The 23,827-nt window shown below is 43.9% G+C and overlaps 1 protein-coding gene across 1 annotated transcript in view; it reads right to left on the bottom strand.

Moving 5' to 3' along the window:
- LOC126204156 (uncharacterized) overlaps positions 1-23,827 on the bottom strand; it is a 1,030,415-nt gene that overhangs the window by 194,375 nt on the left and 812,213 nt on the right. Inside the window, exon 16 of the mRNA XM_049938564.1 lies at positions 21,103-21,186. Within this exon, the coding sequence (XP_049794521.1) occupies positions 21,103-21,186 (84 nt within the window). The remainder of the gene's footprint in view (positions 1-21,102; positions 21,187-23,827) is intronic.

Genomic DNA, 23,827 nt, shown 5'->3' on the forward strand with positions numbered 1-23,827 from the left:
AGAAAGTCGTGGCGTGTCGCGTTTAACCAGTCACAACACTCGTGGAAAACGTAGTAAATGCCCTTGTTACATCGATAGAAGGAACCGTAAATAATAGTTTCAGAACTAACGAATTACTTTTTCCACATGCAAATACCATAACAGGGGATGGCAAGGATGGCCCGGATACAACCTGAAGCTACTAAAGAAAATAACGAAATGCCTACATCTGGAATTTTATTATTTTTGCTCAATACAGGTTAATTCTGCTGCCCCTACTGATGTCATTTTATGCAACCCGCAACCCCGCAAATATTATATCTGACCTTCAAAAACCACTATGGAGATATTCATTTTGTCTGGATCGCTACGTACAGATTACTAGTGCTACAGAAAAAATTAACAGAACCTTTTTTCAGGAAATTTAATACAGTTAAATTTTATACAGCGATGCCTTTTTTATAGAGGCTGCAGTTTTCTATTTATTGAAGTTAAACGTTGAAGAGTGACCTTAAAACGCACCCCCAATATCACAATCAGCCCCCACTGGTCAAGATTTGTAGTATGTTGTTCTTGGGACTTCTTCCTGCCACTGTACAAAAATCTGCGACTGCACGAATTATTTCCCACATTAGACGTTTTTTGGTCTTCACTGACTTTCCTTATTACGCCAACGGCTTAGTCGAGGACTTATAAACTGTAAAGCTGACGTCTGTGTAAATTTTATGTAACAATATTGTGAATTTTAATAGGATCGTTGTATTCGTCAGGTCTTCTGATTATGAAACTACAGTGCTTGTAAGGATTAAGTCTGGATCGAATTGTCAACGTAATTAGTTTTAGCGTAACATTTACAAAGTCGTTTTTGTTTCATTACCTTCATGAGCACGTTTAAATGAGTAATATAAACGAAATAGCCGACAATGCTGGTGGCGTAACAGCCCAATTAATAGAGACCAAAAAATCGAATATCGGGAATAGTTCGTATAGTCGGAAATTTTTTTACAGTGGTAGGAGGAATTGCAACAAACAACACAGTATAAGTCCCGAGTGGTGCGGGATGTATTTGGGGGGGGGGGCGGGGGGTGGAGGTGTGTATGAAGGTCAGTTTTGTACGTTTTTGTTGAATAAGTCTGAATCAATGGCCTCCCGATATAAAATTTAGCTACATTAAATTTCCTACAAAAGGGCGCTGTTCGTTTTTTCTGCAAGGCTAATAGTATGCTCGTAGCGAAAGAGAGAATATGAAAGTCGCGGGCGTGGGTTTTGACATCCTGATATAACATTGCGTGTTGCATAAAACGATATCAGTAGAGGCACTTGAATCACCCTGCACACTGTATGCTAATGGAAAGTAAGATTTTAAAAGTATGTTTTGATTGGACTTGGAACTTGGTGGACAATATACTGACAAGTGTGCCGCACTCAGTTACCTCCATGATCAACTTATAACTTCAACTTAGCTATATCCCTTCTCCACATTAACTAAAAAGGAATAAGATGCGGTCAGGTATAGAGTCCAGTAGATTACGAAAACATTAGAGATGACGAACAAAGATAGGACCACGTGGGACTTTAAACCTGTCTTTTTCAAAGCAACCAAGCCGGTATTCGTCTGGAGTACTTCAGGGAAACCACGAAAACGTAAATCGCGACGTCTGGACGGGGATTTGTGCTTTATCCTACTTAATGAGATTGCAGAGCCTTAAACCGCAGCACTATATCGTTCGACTAAGGACCGACGTTAATTTTTTTTTCTCCGTGTACTGGTGTCACTAGCAAATCCTCCTCTTAAATTGCCTACAATGCAAGGTTCAGTAGAGCTCACTTCCTGGATAATGTGTGCATGGTGACTGTCAAGTCAGGAGTGCTCTCCGGAGGGGAAAAGAATGGAAGGAGATTAGAATTTAACGTCGCGTCGACAGCACGATCATTAGTGTCGGAGCATAAGCTCGGATTAAGAAAGAAGATGAAAGAAACCACCTGTCCCTCTTTCAAAGGAACCATCCCGGGATTTGCCCGGAGCCACTTGGTTAAAGCACGGAAAACCTACATCTAGATGGCCAGAACCATCGTCCTCCCGAAAGCGAGTCCAGTGTGCTAATCACGGCACCAGCTCGGTCGGTCGTGCTCTTTGGTTTTGGGTGTCGTATAACAAGAACGAAGGCCTTTGAAATTTTTCTACGAATTTATAATGTCTGTGCCAGACAGTTGCAAAGCAGTGTCGTCAGATGACTGCACCCCAAAGACGTTCACGAAAGTAGTATTTACCCCTGTTTAGGCTGTTTCAAAGCTATTTGCCTAATGTGAGCAACTGTTTGACTTATATACACACGTATTTTGACGTAATAACCGGACTAAAGGAATCTTAACGGAAAAAATAATATAAACATCCAGGAGACATCATGTTAATACCGGTTAAACGGCCTCTAGCCATTAATAATGGCCCGAATTCGGCGATGAACAGACTTCACCAGTTTCTTATCGTATGCTATACCAAGCGTAAGTCACTCATTGGAGTGCAGATCGCATCAGCGTATATCTCCTGGCGGTACGCAACGGTAAGCAGTACGTGCATCTTTTTTTCTTTAGCGCAAAATGCAGCATAAACATCCCGGTAGATGGCGCTGTCTTCGGAATGAAATTCTCAGTTTTATTCCTTATAAGTTGGCATCACACTTTCCTTGGTTCATATGCAGGTATCGGGAACAGAAAGTTGCACCCTGTTCAGATGCTATATCAGTGATTCTTGTTCTGCGGTGTTTTCACTGTCACAAAAAGATGTTTGGGAGATGTTCACATCAGTTTTGAGGCAATTGACAAATTTTACATAACTTATCATGCTTCACGTAAAAATTCTAGGGAACCACAAGCTTATGCAGAAAAACTAGAGCTTCAGATTCTTAAAATTGTTATAGATTTAAATACTCGCTAGATTGAATCTAGCTTTCGCACCGTTTCAGCAGTGTGGCAAGACAACACTCATCCGTCACTTTCAAGAGGCAAACGAAGACAGTAGAAAAAGTGAAACAGATCGCTGTCTTTATGGGACTCTTCTGAGCCAAATAATGTCATGTCAGTTTTTTCATGATTTGGGTCTTATGTGTGATGCTCTGCAGTAACGTAGGTCTACAACAGAGAAATATTGACTTGTACAATGCGCACAGAAGGATAATGAACGCAGTTCAAATTTCTAAAGGAAAAATGTAACATCCAGGACCATATTACTGTATATTGCTTCAAAGCATGAAGATTATGAAGTACAAAAAGACTGAAGACATAAATGGAAGACTCAGTCCTGTAATTAGTACACCTGATTTTTATAAACGTCTGAAAGAAGCTGCTGGAAAGCGTCTACTTCAAGGAGATGACGTTGACTTTCCTAAATCGCACGGGTTTTAGATTCCAAGTATTGATCAGAAAATACTTGGAAGCACCTGACATATGTTGAAATCGAATTTAAGAAGTTTAGCACACAAATTTTATCTAAATGAAAGAGAAGCAGTTTGTTGTGCGCGTGAATATCTTCGGGAAAGTAGGTTCCCAGAGATATAACTTCCTTTGAAGCGCACATTTCGCATAACTGCAATATCCTCCAGCGAATGTGAGAATTTGTTTACAAATACTATTCTCATGACGTGTTACTTTGTTGACAGTGGTACACCATCCCTTGTAGACACGCTGAACAGTTCGCATTGGTACATCAACAAATCGGCAACTTCTTTCACAGGGCAGCCTCAAACACGATAATTCACTTCTGCCTTACTGCCACGTCACGACGTCGACTAGTGCGCGCGCACACACACACGCACACACGCACGCACACGCACACACACACGCACACACAAACACAGACACACACACACACACACAACTTCATTACGACGAGGTACAAGGATAGTTTATTGTCCATTTGGTACAGCGGTCCACAGCGAACAGTGTGCTTTCTGGTGCCTATTGTTTTATCCGCTGAACTTCGTTTCTAAGAACATACCACTCTTTTCTGTCTACACCTATATCTATATTCTGCATTTTTCCAGAATTAACAGTCTACAGCTGTCAAATACTTGAAAGAAAGCATTGTAAACCACCAGCGGTACCAACAAAACTTTATTCCTCTACCGTTTTCGGTTCACTAGAGGGCTTTAACTATACAATAAATACAATGTAGGATACAAACACAGAACCCCCCCCTCCCCCGCCACCCGCCAGTGATGATGGTTCTGTGAATCAAAACCAGTAGATGAGTAAACCTGTGTTGGTACAGCTGGCGGTTCACAATGCATTATTTCAAGACTTAATAAATGTGTGACTGTGGGTATTGTGTCAACACCTCTCATGCCTTTTTTACCTCCTCCTTTCGGAAATATTTGCACCGAAAGAAAACTTCCGAATGAATTCGACTCTCTCTAATTTTTCAGTCATGGCCTTTTCCAAATTGGAAAAAATATGCTGTCTCCCTCTTCTTTGAACATGCGTTCTCGTAGTTATAACGGTAGAGTTATGGATGATGGACAATTACTACTTGGTAGCGTCTCTCAGAAGAATTTATGAGGAACTCTGTGATGCTCTTAAGTTTGTTGAACGAAGTCATGACGAACCGTACTGATCTTCTCTATCCTGTTTGTTAAATGAACGAAGTATTGAGGTATATCGACTAGGAAGTCCAAAAATCCTGCATTAAGCTGACCCCATATCATCTCGTAGTCTCTTTGTTTGGAAGTGGTGCAGACTAACAGGGAATGCCAAAAAATGGTTCAAATGGCTCTGAGCACTATGGGACTCAACTGCTGAGGTCACTAGTCCCCTAGAACTTAGAACTAGTTAAACCTAACTAACCGAATGACATCACAAACATCCATGCCCGAGGCAGGATTCGAACCTGCGACCGTAGCGGTCTTGCGGTTCCAGACTGCAGCGCCTTTAACCGCACGGCCACTTCGGCCGGCAGGGAATGCCAAGTTAAGGAGATATGCAGTAACGTGGGCGCTGCTATCCATATCTTTCACGATCTCATGAACGAAAACAACAGGCTGCGTTCCACAAGATCGTTGTTTGTTGAACAGTATTGATTCCTACAGGTAAGGCTTTCCCTCTTCTAAGAGATTATGACGAATATCATCCATTGCATCTGTCCGAACACTCTCCTTAAAAACGCGAATGACCTGCGACTTAATCCAATCTTTAGGAGTGCTTCATAGTTTCAGCCACCTACGACAAACTACTACTAGTAAACGGACAAGTACTTTCGCATGCATAATCTGCATTCCGAATTGTGGAATGCGTGTGAAAATCTGCCTCTGAAGAATACTCCATCCGTTGACTAAATGGTTAGCACAGCCTTTTAGCGTGGACGTTTAGTTCCTACGGCTGCTCTAGCCAACTTTTTTACTTACGAGAACCATACACACTGTTTTGGGGAGATAATTCAGCCCTGTATCCAGATCTAATTTAAGAGTTTTTGTACTGGCCCTTGTTTTAATGCAGAAATGGTTTTCGTAAATGCTTGTAACAGCCTAGGCATAACGCTGATATACAACAAGACTTCCAAAGGTAACGGGGAAAGAAATCTTCTCTTCAGAAAGAAATCAAAGGAAATGAATAACACGGGAGTAACGAAACGTAAAGAATTATAACTAAAAAAATATTTCCTTCCCAAATTTCCTGCTATACTTTGCTCCGGGAACCTTAGTTCGTAAGGATTAGCAGTAGCCGGACAACATTGTGGTAACCCATTTGCCTCGATAATGTTTCTTCAGTTTGCGACTTGTCCTGTTGGAATCGTTCTCCATGTTTTTTGTTAACGGCGCCAAATTTATCCACAGAGAATTCTCAACGGTCATTCTAAAATGTACTCTAAGTTACATGTTACACCCCATGCGGTGGTATGATCTCAGTAGTGGTTGGATAGCGATATTTCTCTGCACTATAGTTACCTAAAATGTTAATGCTGACAACTGTGAAAGACAGAAATGCCATTTTTTCGACATTATTCAATACATCAAGGAAATTTATGGAGTGTTCCGTCGGTACTTCGAAGAACACAGACGTATTAAAAACCAGTTTACCGTGGAACGTCAAGGAAATGTTCATCGACCACTAATTCCCTAGTTTACGATGCTGTAAATATTATTTTCTTTATTTTGGCTTCACTGATCCTTGGAAACTTTTCTCGCAAGTACATCAACTCATTAATATGAACAAAGGAAATTTGTTCCCACTGTGGAGAATTACTGCTTTCAGATTAACGCCGTTGAACTCTATGAACGAGCGCCAATCTTCACACTGGTGCTATGGCCAAGAGACTCAATAACGTTCTCGTCATCACTACAAAACACTACGTCATCTGCCACGGATAAATATTCAGAAAAAAACCCGCACTTCTATGACGATAAACATTCACTTTCGTGAAGGGAAAAAACTGTCAACGCTGAAATTGAAATTGCAAGAAACATAGTTTGATTTTGCGTAGAGTTCTGAACTTAGGGTCATGTGTGCTAATTCACTGGACATATTTCAATTATTTTTCCACATTCGAACATTTCAGCTACGCCATAGAATACCTGATAAGCACCATTTCAATTATTTTTTAATAATTAAACATGTCAGCTAAGCCACAGAAAAACTGATAAGCATCGTTTCAATTATTTTTCAACAATAAAACATTTCAGCTAAGGCACAGAAGAACTCAGAAGCATCGTTTCCAAGAGTATTCATACATAGAGGGCATCGTATTACAAGAAAGTTGAGCCAGATAGCCAAAAACATATTCCATTTTCGAATTCAGTGCGCACGACTTCGCAAAGACGCCATTCACATCCTCCGTAATAAAAATGTTTTTGAGCAACGTTGTTAATTATAAAGATTCGGTGTTGTGTTAATGTAGTTGCGAGGCAATTATGATCATTCCTTGCAAAGTGTGTGCGTCGAGCAGAGATTTGTATTTTTTTTTTCTTTTGAATCGAAATGCTAGTTGAAGAGAACTGTCAGCGGAGAATGGACCAGAGAGACTGTCGTGTGAAATACGTATCGAATGATTGGACGTTCTGGTAGTGGAGTACAGCGGAGCAGCCGAGGAACGTGCGGTCTGACTGTGTTGTTCGACACCTAGTGCTGGCTGTGTTGCAAGTGTCCGGTTGATGTTTGGACGGGAGATACCTCTTTCTGTCACGCGACCGGCATTAACGTGCATCGATTTGCAATGGCACGTGCAACACACTAACCAGGAACGGTTTACAGATGACAGAAAAGCTTTCTCGTGTACCCTCTACGAACATAATTGCTCCAGTTTTAAACTATGAACCATGAGCAGACACGGCAGTTTATTTTTAATGGACACAATGAATGTTTATCGATGACTTAACGTGTTACTTTCGTAACAAGATAATGGGTACATTTTTATTTTTTATCTTTGGAGTCAAAAACTGTTTTGCTTTGACGCCGGATAGGGCCAAAGCCTAGTGAGTTCCATAAATCGGGTGTTCACAGAATTAAATGCAGTGACTGCGATAGTTACTATACTGGTGAGACACGCAGAGCCTTTGATATAAGCTGCAGGGAGCATAATTGTTCTCAAAATAAAACAGCTTTTGTGTCTCATACTACCGAAACACATACGGTTCAGGAAATTGTTCAAAGGATAGAAATATTGCTTTATGCTCCAAAGGGAAGACAACTTGATTTGCGCAAAGAATTAGAGATTTATTGCAGTATGAAGAAGGCCCTGATAGGTTTTGGAACGAACAGAAGAGTTAATGCAGAATTATTTTTTCAATATCTAAGAAGAAATGTCATAGAGAAGCTATTATTTTTTTTTTTTTTTGGTCATCAGTCTACTGACTGGTTTGATGCGTCTCGCTACGAATTCCTCTCCTGTGCTAACCTCTTCATCTCAGAGTAGCACTTGCAACCCACGTCCTCAATTATTTGCTTGACGTATTCCAATCTCTGTCTTCCTCTACAGTTTTTGCCCTCTAGTACCATGGAAGTCATTCCCTCATGTCTTAGCAGATGTCCTATCATCCCGTCCCTTCTACTTAGCAGTGTTTTCCACATATTCCTTTCCTCTCCGATTCTGCGTAGAACCTCCTCATTCCTTACCTTATCAGTCCACCTAATTTTCAACATTCGTCTATAGCACCACATCTCAAATGCTTCGATTCTCTTCTGTTCCGGTTTTACCACAGTCCATGTTTCACTACCATACAATGCTGTACTCCAGACGTACATCCTCAGAAAATTCTTCCTCAAATTAAGGCCGGTATTTGATATTAGTAAACTTCTCTTGGCCAGAAATGCCTTTTATGCCATAGCGAGTCTGCTTTTGATGTCCTCCTTGCTCCGTCCGTCATTGGTTATTTTACTGCCTAGGTAGCAGAATTCCTTAACTTCATTGACTTCGTGACCATCAATCCTGATGTTAAGTTACTCGCTGTTCTCATTTCTACTACTTCTCATTACCTTTGTCTTTCTCCGATTTACTCTCAAACCATACTGTGTACTCATTAGATTGTTCATTCCGTTCAGCAGATCATTTAATTCTTCTTCACTTTCACTCAGGATAGCAATGTCATCAGCGAATCGTATCATTGATATCCTTTCACCTTGTATTTTAATTCCACTCCTGAACCTTTCTTTTATTTCCATCATTGCTTCCTCGATGTACAGATTGAAGAGTAGGGGCGAAAGGTTACAGCCTTGTCTTACACCCTTCTTAATACGAGCACTTCGTTCTTGATCGTCCACTCTTATTATTCCCTCTTGGTTGTTGTACATATTGTATATGACCCGTCTCTCCCTATAGCTTACACCTACTCTTTCAGAATCTCGAACAGCTTGCACCATTTTATATTGTCGAACGCTTTTTCCAGGTCGACAAATCCTATGAAAATGTCTTGATTTTTCTTTAGCCTTGCTTCCATTATTAGCCGTAACGTCAGAATTGCCTCTCTCGTCCCTTTACTTTTCCTAAAGCCAAACTGATCGTCACCTAGCGCATTCTCAATTTTCTTTTCCATTCTTCTGTATATTATTCTTGTAAGCAGCTTCGATGCATGAGCTGTTAAGCTGATTGTGCGATAATTGTCGCACTTGTCAGCTCTTGCCGTCTTCGGAATTGTGGATGGTATGTCGCCAGCCTCATATATTCTACACACCAACGTGAATAGTCGTTTTGTTGCCACTTCCCCTAATGATTTTAGAAATTCTAATGGAATGTTATCTGTCCCTTCTGCCTTATTTGACCGTAAGTCCTCCAAAGCTCTTTTAAATTCCGATTCTAATACTGGATCCCCTATCTCTTCTAAATCGACTCCTGTTTCTTCTTCTATCACATCAGACAAATCTTCACCCTCATAGAGGCTTTCAATGTATTCTTTCCACCTATCTGCTCTCTCCTCTGCATTTAACAGTGGAATTCCCGTTGCACTCTTAATGTTACCACCGTTGCTTTTAATGTCACCAAAGGTTGTTTTTTTACTTTCCTGTATGCTGAGTCTGTCCTTCCGACAATCATATCTTTTTCGATGTCTTCTCATTTTTCCTGCAGCCATTTCGTCTTAGCTTCCCTGCACTTCCTATTTATTTCATTCGTCAGCGACTTGTATTTCTGTATTCCTGATTTTCCCCGAACATGTTTGTACTTCCTCCTTTCATCAATCAACTGAAGTGTTTCTTCTGTTACCCAAGGTTTCTTCGCAGCTACCTTCTTTGTACCTATGTTTTCCTTCCTAACTTCTGTGGTGGTCCTTTTTAGAGATGTCCATTCCTCTTCAACTGTACTGCCTACTGCGCTATTCCTTATTGCTGTATCTATAGCGTTAGAGTACTTCAAACGTATCTCGTCATTCCTTAGTACTTCCGTATCCCACTTCTTTGCGTATTGATTCTTCCTGACTAATGTCTTGAACTTCAGCCTACTCTTCATCACTACTATATTGTGATCTGAGTCTATATCTGCTCCTGGGTACGCCTTACAATCCAGTATCTGATTTTGTAATCTCTGTCTGACCATGATGTAATCTAATTGAAATCTTCCCGTATCTCCCGGCCTTTTCCAAGTATACCTCCTCCTCAAGTGATTCTTGAACAGGGTATTCGCTATTACTAGCTGAAACTTGTTACAGAACTCAATTAGTCTTTCTCCTCTTTCATTCCTTGTCCCAAGCCCATATTCTCCTGTAACCTTTTCTTCTACTCCTTCCCCTACAACTGCAATCCAGTCGCCCATGACTATTAGATTTTCGTCCCCCTTTACATACTGCATTACCCTTTCAATATCCTTATACACTTTCTCTATCTGTTCATCTTCAGCTTGCGACGTCGGCATGTATACCTGAACTATCGTTGTCGGTGTTGGTCTGCTGTCGATTCTGATTAGAACAACCCGGTCACTGAACTGTTCACAGTAACACACCCTCTGCCCTACCTTCCTATTCATAACAAATCCTACACCTGTTATACCATTTTCTGCTGCTGTTGATATTACCCGATACTCATCTGACCAGAAATCCTTGTCTTCCTTCCACTTCACTTCACTGATCCCTACTATATCTAGATTGAGCCTTTGCATTTCCCTTTTCAGATTTTCTTGTTTCCCTACCACGTTCAAGCTTCTGACATTCCACGCCCCGACTCGTAGAACGTTATCCTTTCGTTGATTATTCAATCTTTTTCTCATGGTAACCTCCCCCTTGGCAGTCCCCTCCCGGAGATCCGAATGGGGGACTATTCCGGAATCTTTTGCGAATGGAGAGATCATCATGACACTTCTTCAATTACAGGCCAAATGTCCTGTGGATACACGTTACGTGTCTTTAATGTAGTGGTTTCCATTGCCTTCTGCATCCTCATGTCGTTGATCATTGCTGATTCTTCCGCCTTTAGGGGCAATTTCCCACCGCTAGGACAAGAGAGTGCCCTGAACCTCTATCCGCTCCTCCGCCCTCTTTGACAAGGCCGTTGGCAGAATGAGGCTGACTTCTTATGCCGGAAGTCTTCGGCCGCCAATGCTGATTATTTATCAAAATTTAGGCAGTGGCGGGGATCGAAACCGGGACCGAAGACGTTTTGATTATGAATCAAAGACGCTACCCCTAGACCAAGAGTACAGCTATAGAGTAATTAATAACTGTTAATCCTGCGACCGCACATCTTCCGGCCTGGCTGTGAAAACACCGCCGCCGTTCGCACATTTTGTTGCCCTTGTGCCTGCGATGCTGCTATCGAAATTCGTCCTGCACCAGGCGAGGTGGCGCTCCATCACCATCAGCTGTCGCTTCATCGCCACGAACATTGTCACCTTTCATTGTAAACTCACGTGAAGAGTAACACTGCGATCTCTGCTATTTAGAGTGTTCTGTTTTTATTTGTATCTAAATCTTATTAATAACGATTTGGTCTCTGGTCGTTTACTACAATAATTTCCTTGTGTTATAACATTAGGTATACGTTAAACATTGCCTGCACGTGTAGTCGTCATTACACGTAAGATAAAATTTATTATTTACTGTCTCAGTCTTTGTAAATGCAAGGGTTCCCGCTCCAGCTGTCGGGCTGTTGGGCTTGCAGGATTTCCCTGTTATTTTACAACCTGTGCATATTTTATAAAGAAGAATATTTCATACGCCATGCAGGATCATTTATCTTGGAAATCTTAGAAGTCTTTCTAGGATTTTATTCTTCGATTGTTTCCAGTTACGTAGGATTTGCATAGATGTTGCCAGTTGGCGATGTAGTACAGCATCCCTCCCTTGTAATTTGAGCTTCATTCCATTGTTATCTTTATAATTTTGAAATTAGCTTGCATGTAGATATAAGCTTTATAAGATTTCTGATCCAAAATTATTTCGACAGGTCTGCTGCCTGGCTTGCTCGCGGTGATGTTTTTAAATTATGTACTGTCATTATCGTGGTATTTAAGAATGCATATCATTACATAACTACAGCTAATGATGCTTTCCAATGCATATTCACCGCCTTTTTACATTTTTTACGATATGTTATGTTGTTAGGATTAACATATTTTGTTCCTGCCAAATTTTCACTTTGCAGCAGGTCCACCATCGGCAGTTGCGAACAGCGCTGGTGGAGGAATGGAAAGTCCTACCAGACGAAATAGTTACCAGTCTCGTATATAGCATGAGGGCACGTTGGAGAGCATACACTACCATCTGTATTGATCACATAACCTCAGCTACGGCGCCTTTGAGTTAGTAGACTGTTCTATCTGGCGCCACTGGCTCAGGTGCAGTATCGACTCTCCCTCTTACGGCACCATTGCCAATATCTATGAGGAAGATTTGGTATCTGTGGGTTGTGTTCTTAGAAGGTTTTTGCTTTCCGATCTATATATACGGGTTTTGCTGGCCCGACAGAGGGAGGCACGAAGTTTGGGGATTGGGGGTAGCGTCGCGACAAGAGGTGATCACGAGGTCCGAGCGGCCGAAGCCAGCGAGCTGCCCAAGGAGGGCCTGCACAGAGCGAGAATACCGGATTGCTTCACCGGCGTCAGCGTCGACTACAAGCAGCAGGCTGACGTCCCGTCAGTTTGTTGGCAACATTCGTGTCGGACGACCGGTCGTGGCTCAAATGGCTCTGAGCACTATGGGACTCAACTGCTGTGGTCATCAGTCCCCTAGAACTTAGAACTACTTAAACATAACTAACCTAAGGACGTCACACACACCCATGCCCGAGACAGGATTCGAACCTGCGACCGTAGCAGCAGCGCGGCTCCGGACTGGAGCGCCTAGAACCGCACGACCACCGCGGCCGGCACGACCGGTCGTGGTCTGGCTACCCTCTTCTACCTAGCTTTCATCGACAGCACTCAGTAGCCGCTGCGACGCACCGTGTATCCATATAACTGCTTGCTGATAAAGGGGGGTAGCATTCTCTATCTTCGTGGTGGTTTGTTTCATTGTCTATCTGCCCTCCTTATTATTTTCTGGTTTATACCCGACCCTGAGAGCTTTACTCACTCGGCTCTTTGGACGTAAATATAGGCAGCAGTATTGTACTAAGACACTAGTTGTCATTTGAATATTTGTCCCGCTATTATATGACCTTTCCTTTCTGGTTTGTACCCGATCATTATTGTTCTAATTAATCAGCTCTTGGTCGTAAATACAGCCGGAACAACTGTACTAAGGCACAGGTTGCCGTTAATCAAAGAGGGACCTTGTGGTGAGATTTAGCTGTTAACCAGTTCAATTCTTTGATTGTAATTGCATTTCTGTCATTATTTATAATCTGAACAACCTGTTGTACTAAGCTGTTCGTTTCTGTGTTTGAAAGACCGGGTCATTATTGCTGTACTTTAACTGGATCTTGTGGTTCCGCCGAATGATTTCTCTTGCGATAAGTGTTCACAATTAATGTTTTAAGACGTTCCTTCAGAGCGGTTTTAATAACTGACAATCAGTTTAACTTTAAAAATATTAACAGCCAACTGTCACCAGGGCCTTAGCCAAAACAAAATTGTCAGAAGGGACTGGTTGGGATCCAGTCGCACCTTGGTTGCCGATTGAAATTAAGAGGTTGGTTGTTTTGAAGTAAGCCTTATCATTGTCATATTGTTTGCTAATCTGTTTCACCTTCAAACACAGGTGCGCATCTTAACCCCAAACCTTTCGACATACAGCGTTCAAATTAAAAGTTAACTCATCTGTTCTGAGTAATTGAACCAATTTTTTCATCAATGGTGCTTATATAGTTTTCATGTGTTACAGAAGGGTTTTAATAAGATAGATTATGTCCAGCGCGGTAGTAAACACCGCTGTTTCACCCGATAACGGACGGACTGCAGGTGCGGCCGTCTTGTAATCATTGTCATATTGTTAGCAGTTTTGCAATGCAGCACTTCAGAATTCTTTTGCGAAGATTAAAGTCAAAAGACTGTTTGCAAATTTGTTCATTTTCTTAAAGAAAATTTTTATGGTTTAATGCTTCGATTATACAGGTTGTGTGAAAAGAAAGTTATATTGGTGGGTCCTCCCATCCACGTTTTCGTTAATTCCAGTAAGTACCACGTATCACAACCTATTAAGAACCATGTCGTGTCTTCTCAAATATCCAGAAGCCCATCGTAAATCCCTGCGACCTTAGTGTAATTACTGTCTTTGAGTGAAATTGACTTTTCTGCTCGTCTCGTTGCGTATTTATTTCAATTAACTTCCGTACTGTACTGTAGCAGTTCTTTCTATGTATGGTGCAAGTTTCATCGAACAATGTTTCTTGATAGTAACACAAATCGCGAAAGTTAGTTACGGCCTTAAGTTTCGTGCTCCAGCGTACTATGCGTACCCTTTAACATGACAGTTTTAAGAGTTTGTGGTGATACACTACTGGCCATTAAAATTGCTACACCACGCAGATGGCGTGCTACGGACGCGAAATTTAACTGACAGAAAGAAGATTCTGTGATATGCAAATGATTAGCTTTTCAGAGCAATCACACAAGGTTGGCGCCGGTGACGACACCTACAACGTGCTGACATGAGGAAGGTTTCCAACCGATTTCTCATACACAAACAGCAGTTGACCGGCGTTGCCTGGTGAAACGTTGTTGTGATGCTTCGTGTAAGGAGGATAAATGCGTAACATCACGTTTCCGACTTTGATAAACGGATTGTAAGCCTGTCGCGATTGCGGGATATCGTATCGCGACATTGCTGCTCGCGTTGGTCGAGATCCAATGACTGTTAGCAGCATATGGAATCGGTGGGTTCAGGAGGGTAATACGGAACGCTGTGCTGGATCCCAAAGGCGTCGTATCACTAGCAGTCGATATGACAGGCATTTTTTCCGCATGGCTATAACGGATCGTGCAGCCACGTCTCGATCCCTGAGTCAACAGATGGGGACGTTTGGAAGACAGCAACCATCTACATGAACAGTTCGACGACGTTTGCAGCAGCATGGGCTATCAGCTCCGAGCTGGCTACGGTTACCCTTGACGCTGCATCACAGACATGAGCGCCTGCGATGGTGTACTCAACGACGAACCTGGGTGCAAGAATTGCAAAACGTAATTTTTTCGGATGAATCCATGTTCTGTTTACAGCATCATGATGGTCGCATCCGTGTTTGGCGACATCGCAGTGAACGCACATTGGAAGCGTGTATTCGTCATCGCCATTCTGGCGTATCACCCGGCGTGATGGTATAGTGTGCCATTGGTTACACGTCTCGGTCACCTCTTGTTCACATTGACGGCACTGTGAACAGTGGACGTTACATATCAGATGTGTTACGACCCGTGGCTCTACCCTTCATTCGATCCCTGCGAAATCCTACATTTCAGCAGGATAATGCACGACCGCATGTTGCAGGTCCTGTTCGGACCTTTCTGGATACAGAAAATGTTCGACTACTGCGCTGGCCAGCACATTCTCCAGATCTCTCACCAACTGAAAACGTCTGGTCAATGGTGGCCGAGCAACTGGCTCGTCACAATACGCCAGTCACTACTCTTGATGAACTGTGGTATCGTGTTGAAGCTGCATGGGCAGCTGTGCCTGTACAAGCCATCCAAGCTCTGTTTGACTCAATGCCCAGGCTTACCAAGGCCGTTATTACGGCCAGAGGTGGTTGTTCTGGGTACTGGTTTCTCAGGATCTGTGCAACCCAAATTGCGTGAAAATGTAATCACATGTCAGTTCTAGTATAATATATTTGTCCAATGAATACCCGTTTATCATCTGCATTTCTTCTTGGTGTAGCAATTTTAATGGCCAGTAGTGTAGTTTGGAAGGGGGGGGGGTATGTTTTGTTTAAGAAACTGTCAACCAATCTTAGCAGTCCATTGAGCGGTAACCGTTACCAAATGCGTTGTGTGCACCGCTTTTGTTTTAGTTGTGTGTTGCACAAATCTTTTTTCAAATGGGTCAAAGAACTGATCCTGCTCCATCAAGTAGTTAGAGTACGAGACGATCCCAATGACTATTTGTCACTGCTTTTGCAAAATCACCGAGCACGGGTGTAGGCTGGCAACACCCTGGTGGATTAGCAAATGCCACGGTAAGGTGTGAGCACTACAACTACTGCAGGGACAGCATGAAGGTTTTACTTGATTACAAAAAGTTATTTCTAAGGAACTGTGCTGAATGCAAATGGTAGTTCAACTCGTAAAGCGTTTTAAGGATACACTTCTAAATGTGCTCTGGAAGCATCTGACTTCTCTCTCTCTCTTTCTCTTGTTACAGGTAGCATATTGTTGGACCGTCGCTGTCACAATGGCGTCTACGCAGGAGAAGGCGCAATGTGTCGTGTAGTTTCATGAAACACGGTCGCCTATTCGAGTTCAGTAACAGTTCCATATTGCCTGTGGTCGACATTCGTAAGATGTGAAGGGCGTGAAAAATTTAAAATTGTTGGCGACAAGGGAAGAAGCGGCAGCCCTGGAGTGACTGATGACATCACTGATACCGTGCGTGCAGCATTTCAGCACAATCCTAGGAAATCGATGCGTCATGTTTTTTAGGGAAACAGGCATATTTCAAAGTACCGTGGTGAAGATATCAGACAAATTGCTGCATTTCCATGCATACAAAGTGCAATATCTGCACGTTTTGTGGGTAGATGATATGCTCAGAGGTGCTGAGTGTGTTAGGAACATCCTGAAAGCGTCGCAGTCAAGGATTACTGTCATGAAGTCTGTTAGGATATCGAACCTCAAACGGTGAAAACGAATCTTCATAGAATGACTTTGTTGTCTGTCCATCTGTTAAGACCCTAAGGCCACTGTGGCCGAGCGGTTCTAGGCGCTTCAGTCCGGAGCCGCGCTGCTGCTACGGTCGCAGGTTCGAATCCTGCCTCGGGCAGGATGTCCTAAGGTTAGTTAGGTTTAAATAGTTCTGAGTCTCGGGGACTGATGACCTCAGATGTTAAGTCCCATAGTGGTTAGAGCCATTTGAATCATTTTGTTGAGACCCATTTTTCTAACGAACGGAGAGGGGTATCCAAATGGAATTTGGGTCCAATACAGATATGTATGGTCCCATGGTAGAGGAACTAATTTAAGCTGCTAACTGAATAGACTGAAAAAATACGAGGTGCTATAATAAAGTATTGAGACTGATTTTCTTTGCAAGATGTGGCAACCCTGCAGGCTTGTATGGGCACAATATCTTTGACCTTGGTGTATAAGCCGTTTCTCTAGTCCAAGTGGCACATCGATGCAACTTATCAGCCGTGAGTTGTGCTGTAATAAGCTAACACGTGTTTGTGTCTCTCGCCACGGAAATGGAACCGCATAATATTGGGTGAAAATTCGACGAAAGCTAACGGTAAGCTTCAGAAGGCTTTTGGAGAGGAGGTTATGTCAAGAAAACAAATTTTTCGTTGGCATAAAATGTTTAGTGAAGACAGCACGAACGTTGAAGATGAAGACCGCAGACATGCTTGTGTGCTTCTTTGATTCCAAGGGAACTGTTCATAAAGAGTGGCTGCCTCCTGGACAAACAGTTAACCAGTATTACTACAAAGTAATTTTAGAAAGACTTCGTAAAAGAGTTCTTCGTGTCCATGCCAACATTGCTGATCTTTGGATTCTGCATCACGATAATGTGCCGTCCCATACTCCTCTGTCAATACAGCAATCTTTAACCTCAAAACAAACTTCAGTACTACCACAGCCACCTTATTAACCAGATATCGCTTTGTGCGACTTTTTTCTATTTCCAAGAGTCAAAACGGCGGTCAAGGGACACCATTTTCAAACGACACAAGATGTCCAAAAAGCTGTGACAAGGGTCTTGGAGGATACTACAGAAGATGAGTTCCAGATATGTTACCATCAATGGCAGAAGCGCTGGTAAAAGTGTGTGTAATCACAAGGAAACTACACTCCTGGAAATTGAAATAAGAACACCGTGAATTCATTGTCCCAGGAAGGGGAAACTTTATTGACACATTCCTGGGGTCAGATACATCACATGATCACACTGACAGAACCACAGGCACATAGACACAGGCAACAGAGCATGCACAATGTCGGCACTAGTACAGTGTATATCCACCTTTCGCAGCAATGCAGGCTGCTATTCTCCCATGGAGACGATCGTAGAGATGCTAGATGTAGTCCTGTGGAACGGCTTGCCATGCCATTTCCACCTGGCGCCTCAGTTGGACCAGCGTTCGTGCTGGACGTGCAGACCGCGTGAGACGACGCTTCATCCAGTCCCAATCATGCTCAATGGGGGACAGATCCGGAGATCTTGCTGGCCAGGGTAGTTGACTTACACCTTCTAGAGCACGTTGGGTGGCACGGGATACATGCGGACGTGCATTGTCCTGTTGGAACAGCAAGTTCCCTTGCCGGTCTAGGAATGGTAGAACGATGGGTTCGATGACGGTTTGGATGTACCGTGCACTATTCAGTGTCCCCTCGACGATCACCAGTGGTGTACGGCCAGTGTAGGAGATCGCTCCCCACACCATGATGCCGGGTGTTGGCCCTGTGTGCCTCGGTCGTATGCAGTCCTGATTGTGGCGCTCACCTGCACGGCGCCAAACACGCATACGACCGTCATTGGCACCAAGGCAGAAGCGACTCTCATCGCTGAAGACGACACGTCTCCATTCGTCCCTCCATTCACGCCTGTCGCGACACCACTGGAGGCGGGCTGCACGATGTTGGGGCGTGAGCGGAAGACGGCCTAACGGTGTGCGGGACCGTAGCCCAGCTTCATGGAGACGGTTGCGAATGGTCCTCGCCGATACCCCAGGAGCAACAGTGTCCCTAATTTGCTGGGAAGTGGCGGTGCGGTCCCCTACGGCACTGCGTAGGATCCTACGGTCTTGGCGTGCATCCGTGCGTCGCTGCGGTCCGGTCCCAGGTCGACGGGCACGTGCACCTTCCGCCGACCACTGGCGACAACATCGATGTACTGTGGAGACCTCACGCCCCACGTGTTGAGCAATTCGGCGGTACGTCCACCCGGCCTCCCGCATGCCCACTATACGCCCTCGCTCAAAGTCCGTCAACTGCACATACGGTTCACGTCCACGCTGTCGCGGCATGCTACCAGTGTTAAAGAGTGCGATGGAGCTCCGTATGCCACGGCAAACTGGCTGACAGTGACGGCGGCGGTGCACAAATGCTGTGCAGCTAGCGCCATTCGACGGCCAACACCGCGGTTCCTGGTGTGTCCGCTGTGCCGTGCGTGTGATCATTGCTTGTACAGCCCTCTCGCAGTGTCCGGAGCAAGTATGGTGGGTCTGACACACCGGTGTCAATGTGTTCTTTTTTCCATTTCCAGGAGTGTACTTTGAAGGAGACAACACTAAACTTGACTTAAAGGGTAAGCAACATATTTTCTTCACTTCAGTCTCACTACTTTATTGTCGCACCTCGTAGGTCATATATGTGAGAAATTTTGATACTCGCAAACTCACTCACCAAAACCTGAAGATCAGTATAATGAAACCAGGCAGGGTGGTATCTCAGTAAGGCGCGTGTCTGGAAACCGAGAGATCGTGGGATGGAATCTCGGTTGGACCACGGATTTTACAGCCTTCATTTTAACCAAGGATTCTTCTTTCAACGATATGAGGGATCGACAGAAACGACCAGTGGTTCGTATTCCACCTTAAGCGGTAGGTTCCCTTTCACCAGTTTGGTAACTGCAGCAGGTTAGGGACACGCAAGTAGCCGAAGTAGCATTCAGAAGAAAGACTTGGACCTGGCCACCGAGACACACGAAATTAATATTTTCTGTGTGCATAATTGTGTACGGAGCACCCAGATTGCAATTCCTACTTGCACTTGTCAGCACTTTTTCTTCTTTTCTCCAACAAAGTGACGTTTCATATCTCTCGGAAACTAAACAAGCAGTATGTAATTGGGAGGGGGGGGGGGGGGGGAGGGAAGGGCTGGTTGGGGGCAGCCCCGAACCTCCCGAAACCAGGTAGGTAAGCAGGTAACAGGACCGAATCCACCCAAACTGACACATTGTCTGTTGTATTATAGACAATAATATAATTATCTCTGCCATATTCCTTATCTTCTTCCCCTACCCATCCCATGTTTTAAACAAAAAATACTGATTCACTTATGTACGCTTTGCGCGAGACCTTGAGCGGGAATTAGTTGCTGGCGCTGTGCCAGATCGACTTTATCTAAATAAGATAAAAGATAAAACTTTTCACATAGAATACACGCGGAAAATTTTCACATCTTCTACTGTAACTTCATATGCTTTCCTTTGCCTGCTTCGAGTATTCGTAACGTTTAGAACTGTTACCTGCTTCAAATGGGGGGATTCGGTCCCATCGTTTTTCAGACTCTTGCGGGCTTGGGAGGATTCCGTACCATTTTTCTGACAGCGGGGGATACGGGGCTGCGCCCAATTGAGGGGAAGGGGGGGGGGAATTGGGGGTCAGAGAAAGCACATATCATGGTACAGCAGGTAAGAGGCTACCAGAAAATGAATGTGTGCTGTAGCTTCATGCACAGCACAATTCTTGGATCGTATTCGCTTTTATTTTTATTTTTCTACTCGCTGAGCCTACATTATGGCAACACGTTACCCGGACACTTTGGGACTTAACGTTGCATCGTATTTGTAGAAATTTCAGCGATGGGAAGCATTTCAGGAAGATGGCTCACCGTGCAGTGTGGTTACTTGTTCGCCAGTTCTTGGATGAAACCTTTCCAGATAGGTGGACTAGTAGAGACGGTGCAACATCGTGGCTACCATGTTTACCTGGCATAACCTCTCTTGACCTTTTGTGGAGTCAGGTTAAAGATAAAGTGTTCAGTTGATCGACTCCTGACCTGTGAGCGCTTACGCCACGAATACGAGATGCTGACGCGACGGAGGAGAGGAAAGTTTGGCAAAGACATGGGGAGAAATTGAGTCTCGCCTAGACGTTCCACGGGCAATAACTGAGCGAACGTTAAAAAAAAAAAAAAAGCAAGCATTTGCCACAAAGGCACAGCTGTAGCTAGAGTGGTTCCTTAGAAACAATTTTTTGTGCTCAGGGAGAATTACATGCTCGGGCTGTACACTGGTGGCTGGACTGAAGGGTCATAGCATGCTGGCAACATTCTGTTTGCTGTGCCGTCTACTGGAGCGTGCAGTGCAGGGTGCGTCGCGGGACACGCAGCTACTGACTGACCTGTGGCCCCTGCGGCTCTTGCGCAGCGCGTTCTTCAGCCCCTTGACGTCGGAGCGCAGGCGGTCCACGATGCGCTTGCCGGCGCTGTCGTCGCCCGCCTCGCCGCCCACGTGCTCGCCGTGCCGGCCGTGGCCGCTGCCGTGGCCGGCCGCAGTCTTGGGCTTGTTCATGTTGCGCGCCTCCATCAACCTGCCGACATCCGTCACACACCCGTAAAGCGCAGCCGCAGGCGGCGCGTCACACTTCCTCATCACCTCGCAGCAGTCGTACACAGGAGTAGTTTCCACTAAACGAAGAAGAAGGGCGGAAGTTAGTGTCCCGCTGGTACTGAGGTCATTGCAACTGGAGCAAAAGTCAGTGCTCGGCAAGGCTGTGGGTAAGAATCTGATACGGGCTCACTGAAGAAAACTTCGCCTCTCCTATCTAAAGCTGTTTAGTGGAACCTTAACCGGAAGACGCCATTAGACGCTCATACGACGAGCTACAGATCGGAGGCGGAAAATACAGGGTGTTTCAATTATGGTACATGTGTTATCGGCGGTAATCAAAACCCCAGAAGCAGGTCCCGATCGCTACCAGTCGCTCGGACCACACTAGCTGAGTGGTCTGTCGAATCTCTGCTACTACTTTCATTTGCTTTAGTACGAGTCTGTGCGCATTTATGTGAGATTAATCCACCAACACACGAGTCACAACGCCTAAATGACTTAACAATTTCCACTGATTTCAATCCTAACAGCAACCACCCGATTGAAACTTCCTGGCAGATTAAAACTGTGTGCCGGACCGAGACTCGAACTCGGAACCTTTGATTTTCGCGGGCAAGTGCTCTACCAACTGAGCTACCCAAGCGCGACTCACGGCCCGTCCTCACAGCTTTACTTCTGCCAGTACCTCGTCTCCTACCTTCCAAACTTTACAGAAGCTCTCCTGCGAACCTTGCAGAACTAGCACTCCTGAAAGAAAGGATATTGCGGAGACGTGGCTTAGCCACAGCCTGGGGGATGTTTCCAGAATGAGATTTTCACTCCGCTGCAGAGCGAAAATCTTATTCTGGAACCACCCAACTCTTTAAAAAATCGAACTCCCTTGTATAAAACAACTTCAGGCTTCTGATTACTATACGGATGAATTAACGTGTTAAATATTTGACGTTAAGCATGCAAGCGATGAAAAGTTTAGAAAAAGGCTAGAAGTTATGTGTCAGGTTGTTTGGAAGTCGATAAGTGCCCGCATTGACAAACAAATATTGGATGAATTAATTGCGGATATGTACTCATCGTCATTTACGCTGCCTCAAGAATGTACACAGTTTCTAACTGTAATACTTGTCTTAATGTGTTAAAGTTTTAACATAAAGCTATGCCTGTGGCGATTATGACAGCTTGATAACATTTAAAATTTTTCAGTTTGGCCAGTACATACGCGAAATATTGAAAACAAAATTTGTACTGCATTAGGACGACGCTAGGTAGACAAAACTTGAAGTAGGTTCACGGTTCCAGGACTGTCGCTTGGTACTAAAGCTACCGCCCAAACTCGTGTAGGTTTACTCGGTTAAAACCGAAGCGCCACCTCCAACGCTGACTGTACAGTCTACTGTAGCATCGTGGCCTGTCTTCAGGGATATCGGTCCCCATGCGACGAGGAGGACATCACTTGTGTCTTATATGAAACATCCCACTTTTCACCGCCAGCGTTAGTCGTGGACAGAGAAGAGAGGCAAGTTTTTGACCACCAGTTTAACTTGCAGGAGGAGAGTGGATTGTTGTTCCCTCTTTTTGGTCACTAATAACAATAGTCCTCTTGTTGTTAAACTTTTTTTACGCACTTTGGGGATAGCCCATCTGCAGAATATCAAATGAAAGAACTTAACAGAGAGTATAGTGTTATGACAAACATCAGTGGGCATTATATATTGTATTTTCTTTTATGTCGTATTCTGAAGGTGGGCTATGCCCGAAACGCGTAAATAAAATTTTTAATAAAAATTGAACTGTTGGTACTGATGCCTAAAAAGAGGTGATGAGGATGGTCTCAGTATTTAAGATCATCAGAACTTATGATATTATCCCAGATTAAAATTCAGAACCCTTTGCATTCTCTCATAAGGTGGCCTCTTGTGGCACTGTTGCTAATTACTTCTCCTTGTGATGGGAACTTCAGGATTGGTATCCATTTGGTGCTATTCGAGGGATATAGTTATACATTGACAGTGTGTTTCATCCTCTGCTTTGCCTTTCTCATTATCCAAAACCACACAATGCGGCACTTGAACTTCGCATTCACTCGTCACACAGACATACACTGAAGGCACAAGTCTCATACTTTGCAAATGAAAGGTGCCACTGAACGTGGAGCACTCAAGTTATTCTGAGGAAGCTCCCAGACAACAATGCCATAGACAATGCCTTTGACGGTATACCTAAATCACGATTAGCTGCACGAGTCTCCCAGCCAACAATGCCATATACCGTTAACTTTGAGGAGATGCTTGTATCACGATTAGTTGGCTGGATCTCCAAACCAGTGACCTTAACTTTAAAGAGACACCAGCATCATGATTAGCTGCATGAGTCTCCCAGCCAACAATGCCATCTGACGTTAACTTCGAGGACATTTCTGACGGGCAAGTAGTTGGACGATTAGCCCAGACAACAATGCCACATGACGTTAAGTTTGACGGGATATCAAAATCACGATTAGTTAATGGATCTCAAAACCA

Source organism: Schistocerca nitens, chromosome 9, assembly GCF_023898315.1.
Source record: "Schistocerca nitens isolate TAMUIC-IGC-003100 chromosome 9, iqSchNite1.1, whole genome shotgun sequence".
Lineage (NCBI taxonomy): Eukaryota > Metazoa > Arthropoda > Insecta > Orthoptera > Acrididae > Schistocerca > Schistocerca nitens.